Source organism: Daucus carota, chromosome 2, assembly GCF_001625215.2.
Source record: "Daucus carota subsp. sativus chromosome 2, DH1 v3.0, whole genome shotgun sequence".
In the NCBI taxonomy this organism is placed as follows: Eukaryota; Viridiplantae; Streptophyta; class Magnoliopsida; order Apiales; family Apiaceae; genus Daucus; species Daucus carota.
Window position 1 is genome coordinate 38,568,544 of NC_030382.2, and position 19,078 is coordinate 38,587,621.

General features: G+C 33.4%; 1 protein-coding gene across 1 annotated transcript; it reads right to left on the bottom strand.

The window, feature by feature from the left end:
- Positions 1–7,665: 7,665 nt before the first annotated feature.
- Positions 7,666–19,078, bottom strand: LOC108209489 (uncharacterized). The gene is made up of 14 exons (XM_017380418.2): positions 18,633–19,078; positions 16,298–16,464; positions 15,740–15,843; positions 14,615–14,681; positions 14,174–14,266; positions 13,926–14,090; positions 13,674–13,814; positions 13,502–13,579; positions 11,704–11,816; positions 11,565–11,625; positions 10,818–10,985; positions 10,584–10,685; positions 8,803–8,892; positions 7,666–8,100 (listed from the first exon to the last, which is right to left on the bottom strand). Exons 1-14 carry the CDS (start codon positions 18,895–18,897, stop codon positions 8,038–8,040), a joined length of 1,677 nt encoding a protein of 558 aa, XP_017235907.1. The 5' UTR covers positions 18,898–19,078; the 3' UTR covers positions 7,666–8,037.

Consider the following 19,078-nt stretch of genomic DNA (forward strand, 5'->3'; position numbering starts at 1 on the left):
AGCTTTAAGTTGATTAAAAAGAACACAGCAATAAAAAAATTCCAAATTACTAAATTATAAGTTATCAGTACTGGACGTCTGGACCAATAAGCGAATGAAGAATGTAGCGTTTTTAGCCCTAAATATGTTGTTTGTGTATGTATATATGGTGTCCATCAGAATGTAAGATTCTTTTTGATATCTATAATTATGTACAGGTTAAATGCTATACCCAGGGCCAAAATATTCTCTAACAGAAAATATTTGATATATGGATCAAATTAAATTTTGACTTGAAAATATTTATAGATTATTTCATTCATGAAAAGATTTTATTATGTGTTGTAGACGTTATAAAAAGTTAAATTTTTCTATTTTTTTGCAAATAAAAAATATAAGAACAAGAATTTAAAAACAGGTGTTTCGTAATTTGAAGAAAATAAAATACAGGAATAAAGATAAGAATGATAGTTGTATACTCCAATGAAATTATATCTTTGACCTAATTGTCAATCAGAATACTTAGACTGTACAAATAATTTTCGATCTGAAGGCTAATTAACTTGGACAAAATTTCAGGAACTTAGTGTCCAACGAATCTGATAAGGGGAATCCAAGAAAGATTCTTTTCATAGGCATGCATGTCCTTCGTTGACAGTACACTGCCCCTATTCTCGCTTTTATATGGTTTTAACTGGGACAATGCATTATATGAAGCAATTGGGACAACAGCAGACTGTAACTTTACTCCATAAACAAGTGACATAAAGTAAAAAACCGAAAGTAAATTGTTTTAATCAATTGTAAAAAACCTGAATCAGACGTAAGGAATGAAGACACCGAACAAAAAAGAAAAAAAAAATCAATCTCCAATTATTGAGAGGATAAATCCAATCAATTCAACGATCTAAGAAACAACGATTATTAATCTTTAGTCGGTGATTAATCTGGTTTTTTAAACAATGCAAATAAGTAGGGAGTAGATCAATTATCTATAGGCTTAAAAAGAAGAAGCAACAGCACACAAGTTTAAGCTGGGTCGAGAAATCAGTTGTCTCCTCGCCAGCTTCTTTGCATATTATTGTCGATTTTTTGTATATATGACACCGGGAGAACCAAGTCTCAGCACGTAGGAAAAGGCACAGGGTTTGGATAACCGGACATGATTGCAAAATAGTGTACTGTTTTGTAAATGAAATTGCATATATAATTTTTGAAATGTTTTTAACTTTTGTAAGTATAACTAATTAGGTTGAAAATGAATTCAAATAATTCAGGTTCGAACGTGAATTCGACTAGTTAAAAATGAATATAATTCATATTCGTATAGAAAATAAGTGAATCCGAATTCAATTTTATAATTCGAACGAATAAAGATTCGGATCTTACTACTCTGATACTCATTCATATTTATTTAAAATAATTTCAATAATTTAAAGGTACTTAGGCATTGCTCAAAAAAAGAATACCTTTAAAAGAAGAACAAAAAAGAACACTTTAGAATCGAACATAGAATCTCATCTAAAACTTGAATTAAATTCTAATTTTAAGCTAATTAACCTTTTATGATGAATAATAATAGTATCTAACATGTTTAACAACAATTATGAACTAAAAATAACATGATTCTTTGTGATATTAATCATGCAAAGAATATATATATATATATATATATATATATATATATATATATATATATATATATATATATATATATATATATATATGATTCTACTCAGGATTCTGTTTTGGATTCTATAATATTACATATTAATAATTTGGATGAGTTCGGATGTTAGATTTCATATATTAAGTTTAGTTAGTGTTTAACTATGTAATTATAATCTTAACAAATCATTTTTTATGAAAATAAAGTGTTATGAAAGTGTTCTTTGTTATGTTTTTATTAGGGGTGATCGCGGTGCGGGCGGTGCGGTTTTTGGCTCAAACCGCAAACCAAACCGCATATGCGGTTTTGTAAATTTCTCAAACCACAACCGCACCGCGAAGAATTAAAACCACATAAACCGCACCACGAAAAGGCGGTGCGGTTGCGGTACGGTTTGCGCGGTGTACACCTATTCAAATAATCAATTAAAATTTGTCTATAATCAATTATTTTTTGGAAGAAATATAATACGATAAAAGTGGAAATTAAGTCACAAATACAAGTTTTCATATCCGGCATACATTGAACTTTGCTACATTCTAACAAATTTTAAAACACTAAATAAATAACAAGAACAGAATAGTGCTTGGCTGCTCCTTCCCTCCTGCTGCTAAAAAAAATCAAATAAAGTCTTATTAATTTTGTCATTCTCTTTACTAGTTAAACACTTAAAGAAATAATGCAGCAGCTCTGGAAACACACTTTTCCACTCTAGCCAGGCTTCAGATTTGATGGGCTTGGTATACAAAAGTAGCAGAATAATGTTATAATGTTTGCACTACATTATAGTGTTCTGTATTAAATTTTATATATTAAGTTTAATTAGTGTTTAATTATGTAATTATACATGTTACATGATGTAAGCACCAAGCTAGTACATTATTATGTGCACTACACATGGGTCATATCGTCCCACAAATAAAGTTAAAGTTGAGGGGGACACGCCTATTTTTCTACCCATTAAGAAAAGAGTTCCTGGTTTAGAAAAACAAAACATGCAGTTCAGCTTTTGGGTACAATAAGTGTTCCAGATATTGAGCAGCATAGGGAAATTCTAAACCAGAAAGTTTGATTGGGCTTAATATATACTCCCTCCGTCCCCCTGAGTTGTATACATTGGGGGACGGGGACGCGGCACGGACTTTAATGCTCTTGTAGAGTGTAGTTGTGTAATTTATTTTTGAAATTTTCTTTTTCTGAATTAAAGTTTGGATGTTATATTTTTATTCAGAAAAGGAAAATCTCAAAAATAAGTTACGGAACTATATTTTATAAGAGCATTGAAATGCGTGTCGAGCAGTTGAAAAGAAACGTATACAATTAAATGGGACAGAGGGAGTATAACATCATATTGACGGTACCTGTTGTGCGAAGTAAAAAAAAAAAAGAGAAGAGGAAGAAGAAGAAAAAGAAAACATTTGTAAGAACACGTGTATTTTTTTGAAATACAAAAATGAATGAGAAAAAAAATTATTTAAAGACTAATTATTCCATTAGTACAGGCAAAATAATGTAAACAACGTGGGGATGCGTAATTCTCTATACCAACTAACTGAATATTTTTCTTTTACGTAATTCATTCTTTTTAGAACTTCACAATATATATGTCGTTCTCACTCTTGTCTATGAAAATTCTGCATGCCTTTTATTTATTATATATGATATTAGTCTTAGTTTTTATGGACATATAATTTGATTTTTTGGTTACTTGATTATTTTTATATTTGTATTTTATTTTTAAAATTAAACTTGCATTATAATGATATACACAAATGTACAAATTCATATAGGATTTATATTGAAGTCTATACTAAACTGTCAGTTTCTTTATCTGTTCTTGTTCATATAAGAACGTCATGGATAATTTCTATAATTTTTTTAAAACTATTTTCAAACTAATTTTAGTAGCAGGAGATGTTATAAAATAATTTATATTCATACTTTTATGTCGTGTTTGGTCGGCTTGAATATATTTAAAAAGAATGAAATGAATGTTGAATTATGAACCATCGTTTATCCATTTCATTCTTTCTTTAACTACAATATTCATGATATTTTGGGGACGTTTGGGTTAGTTTAAAAGAAGTGATTTCTTATTTAAATTAGAGAAGTTGAGTAGAAGTGAGAAGTAAATAAGTTAATATTTTTTTTGAAAAATAAGCAAAATCTCTAGAAACTAGCATTTCATCTTTTTAAAAGTACTTCGGCTTATTACACAAAACGGGTGAAGAAAAGTAGAAACTAGAAACAACTCCTGTTTTTCAGGAAACAAAGACCCCCTTTATATCTAATATCATATCCTTAATTTAAGGTCATATTCGAGTCACTTTATTCTCAAATTTTATCATAACAATGTTTCATTCAAATAATTTTTTTTCAAAATTTGTTTCTTATGTTCTCCCCGGCTAAACGAGTATTAATGTCACCTAGCTAGCTGCGCCATCATAATTTAAAAGGGGCCGGAGATACGGTATTTTCATTTCAACTTAAATTCAGACCAACTAATAATAACTTTTCCTTGAAGCTAAAAAAATTCTAATTGAAAGATACTTAAGTAAATTAGGCTGAATGAAGGAATATTAATTAACTACGTCACTCCAACCCTGTCAATTAGGGGTGTACATGGGTTGCCCAAACCGTTTAAACCGACCCTATTTTCGGCCGAACCAAACCGAAAATTTTAAACCGTTTTTTAATTGGGTTGAATCGGCTCCAACCCGATTTTAATGGGTTGGGCATGGTTTTAGATTTTATTTGGCCAACCCAACCCAACCCGACCCGAGGGTATTTTAATAAAAATACATTATATAGATAATATATATATATATCTAACAAAATTGTATATATATGAAATATAACTACCCAATTAAAATTATAATATTAGTGTGATAAAATTGAATTATAACATTGGTATCTTTCCTCGAGTTTCCTTTAAAATATTTTCCCTGCACCTTTGTCATTCGTCTACTTGCCTTTGAGAGTTCAATAGTGAAGCTACTATTCTTTAAAAGTCCGAACTTGTTTTAATGCTCTATAATTTATAGGTTGCGTACCAATTTTAAAACAACGATTTAGTAGTTAGTAACCCGTCAACCCGACCCAAACCAACCCAACCCGAAGTATGACAAATTGGGTTGGGTTATAAATTAATTTTAATAGGTTGGGTTCGAAAATTAGCAAACCGAATTTAATGGGTTGGGTCGATAAAAAACCAAAACCGGGCCAACCCGGCCCGCGTACACCCCTGCTGTCAATTCCAAATTGTACACAAGAGCACAGACAATAATTTTAAAAGTTGATATTCCGTTGGCCTTTTTCGTGAACCACGAAAATGATATTGCAGGTACAATCCAAAAAGACTGAGACCGAGAAAATATGATAATATTTAAAATATTATGTAGTGATAACACAATCCTCCGCAGAGAGCGTTAGGGTTAGATACTAGAAAGCAGGCCTACTTTACTCCCCCACCATACTGTTTACTCAATTTTTAGGGATACCTGGACTTCCATGTTAATTATTAATTAATACTCCCTCCGTCCCTAAATACTTTTCTCATTTGCCTCTAGCACGTTTGCCAACACACACTTTTGATCATTAATATCTTTAATTTTGTATTAGTATTAAATATAAAAACTTCACTGTATTAAAGTACTCGTAAATATGAATTTAACAAGATCACTCATGACTATATTTAGTTTTATAGATTAGATGAAAATAAGTAATTTGTCTCGTGTCATGAACAGTGCCGACATATGAAATGAGAAGAACATTAAGAACTAGAGGGAGTACTCCATAAGTTAACTATCTTATATGGTTATAATTATGTTATTAAATAGTTATATTATAAATTATTATGGATATTGAATTTATTCATTTGATTACTTGGTTTAAATATACATGTAACTCTTCAAATATATGTATAATATATATATTTAGTATATTAATATTTGCCAAATCCTCCTACCTGAGTCCCTATATTTTTAAATTTGCCGAATCTCAGTATATCTGTACCGCGCATTCTCGTATCCGCGTCCGACGCTTCCACTGCTTCCTAAGTTAGTGATCAGCTAAGAAGACTGAAACTACTTCTGATACGAAGCACAAACCTATTAGGTTTCTGGTTGGTTTATATGATTACGCGCGTACAAAATAGCAATATACAAGTTCAATTCATTAATCAAGCACTTATGTTATTCAACTAAATTATTCTAACTTGCTAAGATCAATCTATATATAATTTTTAATTATGTGTAAACTGAACACGGCAATATATCTACTATGTCGTACGAGGTACATTCTCACACGTTATAGTCGTTGGAAGGTAAAAGTCATGATTCCAGGAGCTGAGGCGAGCTGGGGACCGGTCTAGTTGTTTTTCTCAGGCGAGGAGGGGCCTTTTACTTTAAACGATATGACATCGTTCCAAGTAAAGTAATTCAAGTACTGTAAATTACATGTGCTTCCTGGATACAATTAGAATCATGGGTCATGAGACATAGATAAATAAATACTGTACTTCTTTACAATCATTTACGCATGGCTTCTATTATTCTTTTGATATATGTTTGATAGTCCAGTTTTCTAAAAGTTTCTACACTTTGTTAAAGTTCTCGATTACTTTTTATAAAATATTTTATCGATTTATCGATTTACACTTCTACTTACAAAGCTTCGAGGGAACCCGAAATAGGCCATGGACTTGGATCTATCAGGTGATAAGAATGCCTCCAGAGGTTTGGAGGATTAATTCTTCTGGCTCTCGCGGAGCATTTTTTCTTTCGTCCTCGGACGTTCAGAAATAAATTTATAAAACATTCTTGAAAATAGAATTCTTTGATCCATTCATTTCCGCAAGCAGGGAGGCTCGCCCCGCAAGCACCCAACCTTCCTTTTGCTTTTCCTTCAGTTTGCCTCCACGAACGGGCCAAGACTTAAAATTCCCGGTTCACAAGAAAAGGGATCTTTTGACATTTTCCGAGAGCAATCATATTTCTGATAAATCTTGAATCGGTAAATTAGACTATTAGTTTCGATTCACAATTTTTATAACAATCATGGATAGAACTAGTTTTTCGATAATTGATTAATTTACGATTTGTAATAGTTAAAAATAAATTGATGCTCATAATTTTTTCATTTTTTTTAAAATTTTTCTAAATTGCTGCAGGTACAGAAAGCAATTGTCTGAAGAACTTACTGTACATAAAAAAACCTTCAACTTTTAACGTATACATAAAAAGGGCTTTTCCTATACGACTAATTTTTGTTTCATCGTCACACAAAATTAATCAAAATTCGTCACACAAAATTAATCAAAATTCAGACTACCACTTCAGTTTGATGTGAACTAATCCATAACAGGGACAACACTCAACTCTCGTCATCGCATCTAGTCCAAATTCTCCGTACATGTATTAATTTGATATTAACTCATAAATGACCGATTTAGGGCATATATACAGAAAAATGAGGGGAAGAAGACCATTAAAATGGGATTTCTCATTTTACCCCTACTTACGTAACGTTAACAACATTGATTGACGAAAGGAGTATAGAATGCAGCACATAAAAATATCAATGAGTTACGAAAATGCAATTTCCAAAAGTTTATATCCTATAGTGTTTTTATCCCAAATGCAGGATGCGAAATGCAATTAACTGTTAAAAAAATTATGCATACCCCGAATGTCAGTAAGGTTGGTTAAGTGAGTGATGTAACTGAGAGAGAGACATAAAGTTTATAAACTCAGAATGGGCATTAGAGCTCGGGCACTTGTTGACTTCATGCTTGAATGCACTATTAACAAATTCTGTAATACAGAAATTTGGGAAGGGGTAAAAATAAACCATGCATGATGCAACATTTATCTGTTCTGACATTCATATTATATGCATGGGACATCTAAACCAGTGTCCGAGATGAGCACATTTGAACACTTTGCCACATTTCCAGAGACCAGAGGTGGCACAATTACTAGATAGTTTTATAATACACTTGAATAAACTTGTGGAAATATAAATTAAACTACAACTTTGGTATTAAAATTTTACACTGAAATGTTCACCCAAGGTCAACATGTAAGACTCAAGGCTGAGCACCCAACAGCCTTTACCCATGACTAAGAGAGCCCTAAGCCCAAAAAAGATTACATTAATGTATCATGACAGTGTCCTTGCAAGTCAAAACTCTCTAACAGAAACTGTATATCCGGATTACAATTGATGCAAAACTAAGCTTTACTTCCAAAATGGTGATTAGTGTAACCAGAGTAGCCTACCAAGCGACAAAAAGCCATGACATAGATTTGCTCACTTGGGTCCAGGTGTAGAACCACATCTAACCACGGGAAGAAACGGCTAATAATGTCAATGTCACCTTTTAACCTTCAAGCTGTTTTTACTTTCCGTGAAGGAGGACGTCGAAATAGACTGATAAGATCGTCAAGACCCTGTTAAAATTCAAATAATGTGAGTTATTATAAACAATGCTCTTCTAAATTATTTCTTCGCAGCCTGAGCATAATATAGTTTGATTCTAATTTGAAAATGGAAATTGGTTATACAGGGATATTCTCTTCAGCAAAACTGTACACTTGACTTCTCCCACTGCTACCATCACTTTATTTGCTTCCATCTGTGGTGACACTGTACATTTGATTTCTAATCTATAGTACCCACGCAAAATGTTATAAGATTGATTTCGAACTGTAAAACAAATTTTATATTTGAAATCTTTGCAGAAAAGGCACATGATGTAGAAGCTTAAATCATGCAAAACAAATTTTTTTTTTTAAATGTAAAACAGAGTTAATATGAGTGAGATATTCAAACTCATTTTAACCAGACTTTAAGCATGAATAATTCACACATTTTAACTCCATTTTACATGATTCAAGGGATTATTTTATGCATCTTTTCACAAAAATTTCAACTATGCAATTTGTTTTACAGTCCAAAATCAATTCTATAACACTTTACTTAAACAGATAAACAGAGGGTACTATAGATGGGAAACCAAACGTACAGGATCACCACAAATAGAAGCAAATCATAAGATGGTACCAGCGAGAGCAGTCAATTGTATAGTGGAACTAATAAGAATTTCCATCTATTTATTTTAAACCAAAATCCTGTGCAGTGAAATACCATACCCTGGTTGTTATAACAAGAAAACTGAAAAGGACGATTAAATAGGACCCCAACACTAGCAATACAAGTAAATCGAATGTCACACTGGCAACCTGCAACAAAGACAATCAGATTGTTTAGCAACAAGTAAAGAGAAATTGACTGATGATTTTTTCTGGTCTTATATTATTAAAAACAGGTAGGAAACACATATCTTGAGTAAAGAAAACTAAACAAGTTTAGCAGAATCTACCCAACAGAGAAAGTGAGACTGAACATGAAAGTTGGTTCATGTGTTTCCACTACAATCAGTGTGAAATCGTTTTAAAACCAGAAAAAATGATTTATGTGTTTATACCCTCTGTCCTTTTTACCTGAAAATCTTAAATTTAATCCTTTCATCTGAAAGTCTTCCCGTTATCTATATAAATATTATATATCTTCTTTTAACTCATGATTGAGAAAGAACTGCCTTAACATCCAATGGGAAAAGTTTAAAATCTAGACAAAGAACTATATAAGTAGATTGCAATTTTGCTGCCTGATAATCACCATCCAGTTATTGTGCAATAATTTTTGCAAAAAGACAGGGCCTTCAATTTATCAAAATTATCAGTAGGCCTACCAGTGAAATATTTCGTCTTTCAACATAGTCCACTTGCAGCCAGTGGATTTCCTGTTCTGTCTCAGAGTTCCCACATTCCGTCCTTTTCTGCTAAGATAGGTTCATCTTTCATTGCGTCTAATTTTAAGCTTGATTCCTGTTATTTAGTCTCTATCATATAGGTTGTGGGATCTACATAGCCTCTATTTTCATGCCTTACCCTTATATTTCCGATCTTTTTTATATATTATCATTCACAGTTATCCCTACATCCAATTAGATTAGGACTTTGAGTTTTACTGGTGATATTGTTGATAGTTTGATACAACTGCGTACTGTACTACTGTATATGGCTGAGCCCATTGGATTCAACTATTTTCTCTCCTTTGATTTTTGTTAGACCCCCAATCATAGCAATGTACCATAGAAGGCCATAGAAAGTTAAGGAACTATAAACAAATCAGAGACGTGTAAAGAAAGGAAATATAGAGGGTGCATTATCAATGGGTCAACTATATATCTTAATGGAAAATGCTAAATCCCAAAATGGTTCCCAAATTTCACATGTGACTTTATGATTGCACATGTCACAATTAAATAAGATGAAACCCCATAGTTACCCAATTTGGGGAACCTGGCACTGCTCTATCATGACTGCTGGGCCAGAATCAGCAGTCTTCATTGATGAGAATAATGGCAGATTATATTCATTTGAGGAAAGAATGTTCCGCATGATTTGGAGGAAATATATAGCACTAAATCTGGCAACTAGGTGTAGTTGAAGTTAGTTTTCAAAGGGATTCTTGTAGCAGAGCTTCAATGGTGAAGCACCACTGTTGTAAAGTGTACCAACAAAATATAAATTTCAATTATTTCAGTTTCCATTTCATTAAATAAAAAATTGCTTCTATCCATCCTTGAGTTGAAATTATATTTTGTTCATTCTCTCCCCTCAAAATATGTTGCTTCAACATCCCCTTTTCTCTAGGTGACCAATTTAACATTGGTGGAAAAGTTTTAATATCACACAAGTAGCAAGTCACGTCACAAAATACACACACAGGAGTAAGGATGCAAATAGCAAATGTCAGTTAGAGATCAGTTCAGTGACAAAAATGCTTCTAATTAGTACATTCAGTATCAATCAATACACAGGCACACATGTGATCATATGAGCATGTGAAAGGAGAGAATCTATACCTGATAAATGTGCAACTTAGCGTTTGTGGAATCATAGAAGGTAAAAATCCCATCTAGTACTTCATGTTGCACATTAACCTCAACAGTATGATCTGCTAATTCCTGAAGGAAGCAAAGGCCAGGGGGAAAACAAGTTCAATAACCCTAACATAGTCCTCTTACAAGACTGACCCTGTTATAGGTTATATTGCTAAGGCACACTGCCATCTGGGTGGCATATATACATAATCGTACCTTTTTCAATGCCATGATGAATGGGTCGTTCTTTGAAAGAAATGGTGCTACCCTAGGAGTGGTGGACAAAAGGTGCAACCACGATTGTATATATGATGGCTGAACTGCTAAACTACTATTCTCTTCAAATACTTTAATATTTCTTCCTTGCTGGCCGTAAACATGTCTCTGCAAAATATTATGATATATACAGACCATTTAATTATTGTACAGGAAGAGAAACGTCAATTCATGGACTTGTATAATCACATGCAAAAGAAAAATGAAAAAATAAATCTTGCAAACAATGCATTTTGTAAATAGGATATACATCTATCATAATGTAATCAACGTCTACTATGATACGTTGATATAAATATAAGGAAAAATGTAGTAATAAAAAAATCAGATCATTCAAAACAGCAAGGCAGTCCCAGTCCAAATAAATTTATGTAAATGTAACTGCCATAGACATATAAACAATGGGCCAATTGGCACAAACCAATTATGAAGTAAGCACGTCCAATTAGAAGACCCACTAAGTAATAAATCTTTAAGGTGATAAACTAATCATAATAGTTGAAGTCATGTTATTTTAAATTGTTGGATCAAAAAAGTTAGATGACTATAAGCACCAAATGCCCTTCCACCTTGGACCAACAAACTGCTGACTGTTTCTTTTACATAATATGTTTTGCAGAATATTTCTCCAAAAGATAACAAAAACAAACAAACTTCCAATTAGAAAGTAATTGCAGAAAACCATACCGCAAGACTCTCAGCAACTAATGATACAGTCTGTGCAACTGCAGCTTCACTGGTAAAATGTCTGAAAAACAATTATATACAAATTTAGTAAAATATCATTTCCGGTAATTAAATCAGGAATTTAGCATCGGATCATGACCTGTTATCCGATAGGCCTCCAGTGCTTTCCAGCAATTCTGGTGCCGCAGGAAGCTTAGAAAGTGTTGCTGCCGTAACTCTCAGCCTTGAAAATTGTTCATGCTCCCAAGCTACCTACAGCATAATAACTTCAAAACTTGCAATAACACAGTAAAACTTAAATCTTATCGACGAAAAGAATACAGCATAATAACTTCAAAACTTGCACTAACACAGTAAAACTTGAATCTGATTAACATAAAGAATATGAAGCAACAAATTATTACTCTCAATAAAATTTCATAATCATAACAGTACAAGAGAGTTCTGCAGAATGCTGAATACATTGATAAGTTACAAGTCATGAGCAACAAATGTATTCTTTTTGATGAAATGAATATTGATGATGATTAGTGAGAAAGTGTAAACATATTCCTTCCTTTAATAAAAGTTTATAGTTAAGAACCATTGCCAGAAATGAGAAGGATATATGTAACAAATATAGAGTCACATAATGGTATTCAAAATATATATATATATATACACACACATATACATACAAATATATACCTGCATACATACATATATAGGGAATTGGTCCCCAGCCAACCTTGGATGTCAACCAACCCCCACAATGAAATGTCTTACAGCAAGTATAGGACCTGCAGTGAGACATTACGGGAGTCTAATTTGGTTGATTGCCATCCAAGGTTGGCTGGCGAGCATATCCCATTTACATAAGGTTTCTCATTATTATCATTATCCTAAGTAAATACTCAATAGTTGCATACAATTATGCCTTCAGTACAAAAAACATTATGCTGCGCAACATGTCTGCAAAGGAATAGCAAATGGAAATTGGCCTCTTAGCAGTAATAGTCAACACAAGGGAGTACAACTGCAGAATGGCCAGACGTTAGCTGGAAGCAGCCACTTTACAAGAGAGATTAAAGAGAAAAATTGTGGAACAAACAATCAAGGAAAAGCCTGAATGATAAAAGAATAGAATTGGGTAAATATCAAAATATCCACTAGTCCCAAGGTGCCTAGTTATCAAATTCCTTGCCACACAACTAAATCCTTATATCATACATTGTCGTCTTTTTTTTGGTCAATAGCTTGCAGCGAAAAAGGTATATAAATTATGTTTAGCATATCCCGGCAGCCTCTAATTCCTACCTCACCTTCACTCCCATCAAAAAGCTCAATATAAACTACCAAAACAAGCTTCACATTACATCAAAACCTTACGAATTCTAGTAAGAAAATCTCATTAACACCACCATTGAGAAAATATCATATATGCTCCTCTAATGTGCTTAATACAGAACTTACACGTTAACACAAAGGAAGCAAAATAACAGTCCATGTGAAAGAAAAAACCTCCTCCGAAGGTGAATATATGCTAGTACTCATGTTTGAGTTTGATTTAAATAAAATAAGATCACAAAAGGATTAGTACAAGTTCAGATATGAATATTTTATATCTCAACCAATCATCAAAAATGGCAGTATACAATCGGAAGTAGGTTGTTCGTAAACATTATAGACTACTATAGAATTTCATGCATAGCACGAGTGTGCTATATACAGGTATTCGTCGTGGTTGATAATGTGATATTAAAAGTGCAAGGCCAGCATATGTGACAACTGTTTCTCACTCAGAGTTTACACTTCACAGATCATTACAATTTTAAATATGTATCCTATATTAGATTAAACATTTATCTTAAACAGGGTCAACTTTTAGTAAGATTAAAAAACTCTTCTGAAAACTCTTTTATTCTTATTATCCTGGAAATCAAATAGATTATACTTACTCGAGGATTTGAAATGTTTATCTTCTTGTGCTTAAGGCCAACTTTGAGTCCCAACTCTTCTGCCACATTAGAAAATCCCTGCAAAAAGGAAACTTAGAAACCTGCAAATTGTGTGGCAGAAACAATCATCATTTCATGCAATCAAAAAACAAGATAAAAATAAATTACTTACATCAAAAATTTGCTTTATGTTGGCATTTTCTGGAGGCTTAGAAACATGGAGCCATAAATCATTGCCCGATGAACCAATGCTATTAAGACAAATAGCATACTCAATATTTTCCCGCAAGCGTTGGTCGAAACTGCGAAGCCACTAGTATCAAAAAAAACAACAGTTAGTAGGTGGTAAAAATATTCTGCAACACACTCCACCTAATATATCCATGTGTGTTGAGAAGTTTAGTCTCCGGGACAAGCCAAGCACCTTGTGTGTTCCATTGTAGTTGTAAGGTCCCCCAGATGTCAGCCCAAAGAGAAGATTATATCTCCCTCTAGTTTTTGGATTTGAATACAGTAGTGAGAATAACCTAGCAATTTCAAGGAGTGCCACAACACCACTGCCGTTGCTGTCACTTCCCACTGACAATGCCTACAAATTGGCAGAAAGATGTTCAAGTTTTCCCATTACCACAGAAAAATAACATTAAGTGTCCAAATACTTTAAGTATATACAGGTGCAGCCCCGAACGTGTCATATGAGGCCACTATGGCAATAGTTGGGAGTTGGTTTGAATCTCCATCAGCTTTCAGTCCAGGTAACCATCCCTGAAATAATCATCAACAATATAATGCAAATGTCCGATCAAATATCAACACTAGCAACTTTGAACAAATGTAGCAATATGAAGTAGCTCAAGACAAGGCAGTATATAATAATCAGCTATCTACCAGATAAATATCAAGGTTCCTAATATAACATTATTCGATAACAGTGGCTTGATAGGTAGTTGATTGCATAAAGACAACTCAAAAACCAAATCATCGCTTAGCACAAGTAGTATTACATCAAGACATCAAAAGAAAAACAAAACTAATATAAAAACTAATTATACATATTCATTGGTCATCATAACTCTTACACAATAAGGAATTATCAAGGAAAGAAATAAAAACCTGAATATTAGTGATAGCAGGAGATGCAACTTTCCTAGGTTCAGGTACACTGACAACAAGCTTGTACCTGACAATAAATTTATAACACCTTAATGTGAGCTAATATGTTATCATAAGTAACTTCCGATTCATGAAGGTAAGTAGTTTATTGAGTTGCAAAATTGAAATAAGTTAACATATATGACATCTGCATTTTTAAGATGATCCATATAGCAACACATGAATTTCCCAATAAAATTGCAAAAACCACTCCAAAGGAGTTGCTCTACATAATCACCATGAATATAACACATAAAATATATTATGGTGGCTGACAAATGGAGAAAGAATCCACATTTTAAGCAAAGAAAAACATTGTGCATCCTCTTTGCATGAGAACTAATTAGATACCGTTCACCACTTGGTTATTTTACTTAAAATATTTCAAAATTGGTTCAAAGCTACCGAATTATAACATGTGTTCATTACAGAACCTGTTTTAGAAGTCTCCTGTGACTCACAGATTAAGGAACCATACCTTAAGATCATGATTAATCTAACTGTAAATGTTTTGGTAGCATAGGATTTCATCAGTGTTCCTCTCAGAAATGAAGAATCAAACAATGTAGCAGACCCCTCATCAAAACCTTAATGTGCTACAAGCATATTATGCATCCTTCAAAAGGACTTATGCAATATAACCCAGCTCCGGACTAGAGAGTGGATCATTACACACCAATTTGGAGCAGAGCACCAATCAGTGGCACCACCAATATTATGTGAGATACAACAAGGTCTGGCCAATGGTCACACTTCAGACCTCTGGGTAAATAAGCCACTGATACCATTTGAACGGACCAACTTCAATACTCTGGTTCTAAATCTAAACTCAATTGTATATCACAGACACACATTATTTACAAAAACTGATGACCAATTGACAGTTACTTCTTGGTTCTTTATTGGATAGTGACGAAAGACAAAAAGTGGACATCACCCTCCATCAAAAGTTGATACAATCAATACCACAATTGCAAAAGAGTATGCTTTATACACAAAATTTCCTTTCACTTTAAAATGTTTGTCATAATGCATTATAAATGATAACAAAATTTCAGTATGCGATTTCAGAGTTTATCAACTAACCCTCCAGTTGTTGCAGTTGCAGGCTGACCTGTAGCATCATTCCTCTTGACATCAGCTAACACAGCATCAATATCATCATCCTCAAAAGCAAAATAGACCGGATACTGTAAAATGAAAAAGTCACCTCTAATAAATGACAACATATGTTCAATTAAAGAATATAGTTTTTATTAAGCGCATACAATTCTATTAAAAAAATAAAGTACGAGGGACAAAAACCGGGCTTTCTAAAACATGAGTTATTATCAGTGCAGAGGTATACAGTATAAACATATCCTTTGAATGGAGTATCATATCCTTTGAATGTAGTATTACTCCAGGTCTCTGTATTCTTCCACATAAGAAAAGCAGAGGACGGGTTGAAAGATAACTTGAGATAATTTTAAAGACTAGATATTAACCAAGTTTTTGAAGACTATATATCTGCATCAATAAAATCAAACAAAATACAAAAATAACAGCAATCTCAAGTTTTTGATTAGGTTCTGGCTAGAGATGACAAAAAGTTGGATATTGAAGTGCATACAATAAAGAAAAAAGAATATAAGGAAAACTCACACGGATGTTGGCATGTATAAGTAACCGCTCCAGCTCCGTCAATTGGATTCTGATTAGCTCCTTTTCAGAGTTCGGGTCGTCTTCCACACCATCTTTGTTCTCAGAACTAAATATTTGAGGAAGCATGAGTAACAAACCTCCTAATGGCTTTTTCTGCCCAATACACTCTGCAGCGTCGTAAAAAATTGATATCAGGCAATATTTTGATACTACAGGAAATCGCTATATGTCCAATACACTGCCAGTTACAGAAAACATGATATCGGATGATGTAATCATAATGGATTTGTATTGGTAATACAATGCATTTGTTTGATTAGACCTTGCAGCTTATTTACTTGACCAACAGTCACCAAGACTTCCATTTGAGAATTCTACCTCCCCAATTTGACATTGTATCAGTATTTTTTCATTCAGTGCGTTAGTTTGATGAACTTCTAAATGTTTGCAACACTTGTGTGTTTCTACTTAATATTATACTGCAATCTAACTGTCATGTGATTTAAAATATATACATACATAAATATATATATCTGTCATGTATAGTCTCCAAAAGTATTATGACTGCTGATCTAAATACAAAAAAAAAAAAAAAAAAAAAAAAAGCAAAAGAAAATTTTGACAAAATACAAAATTTTGTCAAAAAATACAAAATAATTGGATTTAATTGGTGAAAAGCAAAAGAAGATAGGTGACTTGATATATTACACTATTACATTATATATATCTGGGAAGGATGAATTACTGCGACTTCCAGTATACATATCTGAATTCATTTTATTTGGATGAGTCATGAGGCAAATATATCAATGCCTCACAAGTCACAACATTGCAACTGATTATTACATTGTTCAAATAGATGTATCTGCAAGAACCAAGGAAAAGCTTAAGGAATAATTACATGGACCATCATGGCAATTGACATGACACATACTATGAAAATTATAATTACAGTAACAAACAATGGAAATTATATACTCTATATACTGTAGGAGAATATTCAGATTTCTTTAGCATTAGCCATATTTTGTGGAATTCCTAAATGGTTTTTTCGTTATAATAATTAAATTATACATTATTTCTGTAAATAGCAGCATATGCATATTTTAAAATATATACATATAAATATATATAGGCAAATGCTCAAATGCAAAATCCTTACGGTACAAACGTACAAACAATCACTAAATGTATTGAACGGAATCATTAAATGTTTGAACAGAATCACTAAATCCACCATCCACGAGTTGGGGAGGGGGTTCTGATGCAGAGATAATGGGTGGGGAGCACTTACGGGGCTGCATAGCCTCGTGGTGGTGCAGCACGGTCGGCGGCAGCCACGAGGCGCGGCCTGCAGTGCTAGAAACACGATTGAGGGAGAGAAGAAAAGCAATGGTGATATTGGGTGCGTGTGTGTAGCACTGGTCAGAGAAGAAGAATAACCACCGATGATGGTGGCGGCGAGGTAGAGAGAGAGAGATGACTTAGTGAGTCCCGTATAAACATATGGTTCATCAATTTGCAGCTGAGGTGGTAAGTTCAGCGACGTTTTATAAAAGGAAGAAAAAACAGCATCAATAAATGAATAGCTCAACCCTTCATGCCACCCCATATTGGGGTGTTAGAAATTCAGAGTAGTCAGTTGAAGTCGGATCCCCGCACAACCCTTGGTCAGATCTTATAAACCCAACCCCTCACTTTTAAGATCTTCCCATACATGATTCTTACAATTTGAACCCTCTTCATCCCAACCCTTCCCCACCCCCAACCAAAACACAACCATAAAATCATCAAAATTTCACAGAAATCTAATTTTGAGAGTTCAGTAACGACTTGACTTGACTTGACTTGGTTTGACTTTTGATTTGCGAGCCAAATAGAATTGTATTTAGCTCATCAAAACTTCTTTTATAGTGAGTAGTTTATTATGGATATAGAGACATAACATCGCTCTAGGCAACAACGGAAAATCAAGAATCATAATAATCTAGAGACGAATAATACGAAACACCGAATACTGATATTATTGATTACTCCAGTCCCTTTAGTGTAGACCCATGGAATCCCACGTTTTAAATAGAACGTGCTTCTAGGAACTTCTATAATTCCTACAATCAAAAACAAGTTAAACCTTTCTTTGCAATTGAACACTAGTTCCTACAACAGACATCATCAAACTATTTCAACAAGAAGTTCTAATTAACTTCAATTACTCACAGAATTCACATCATATCCAACACTACTATGCACCGCAACTCAAATTACTAACCTTAACTCAATCACACGCATTTCAACACAAATTAAGCAATCAACTAACAATATTAACAAAATTTACCTTTAATAAAAGTGAGATTCAGATCACGGACAGGAAGTATAACAACAGTCCTCGAGAGATCCGTATTGTGCGACAACAACGACGTTGCGTGATGATTGAGTGACGCCAATCGCGATCCGAACTGTTCGCCGGCAATATCGTACTGAATGAGGCGGTAAACGTCGACGACGGTGGCGGCGTCGCAGATTTCGACGCAAGCGACGAGTATGAACACGAGTGAGATCATCGAGTAGAGTGATTCGATAATTTCGCGTCTCGCCGCCATTGATGAGGAGCTAGGGTTTTGCAGAAGTCGATTGTATTGTATGATCTGGATTAATAGTTAAAAATTCAGTGTAATTGGAGTTTACAGAGCAGGTGTAATGAACTAATGATTGTATTAGTAATTGGACAGTTATAAATGAAAAAACAGCAGAATGATGATTTTTAAATCGTGAGAAATGTTT

Coding starts and splice junctions, on each gene's coding strand:
- LOC108209489 (XM_017380418.2), bottom strand. CDS start 18,897: ATGGCGGCGAGACGCGAAATTATCGAATCACTCTACTCGATGATCTCA. Junction 14,091..14,173: donor ACACGTTCGGGGCTGCACCT/GTATATACTTAA, acceptor GCCAATTTGTAG/GCATTGTCAGTGGGAAGTGA. Junction 11,626..11,703: donor GGAGGCCTATCGGATAACAG/GTCATGATCCGA, acceptor ATTGTTTTTCAG/ACATTTTACCAGTGAAGCTG.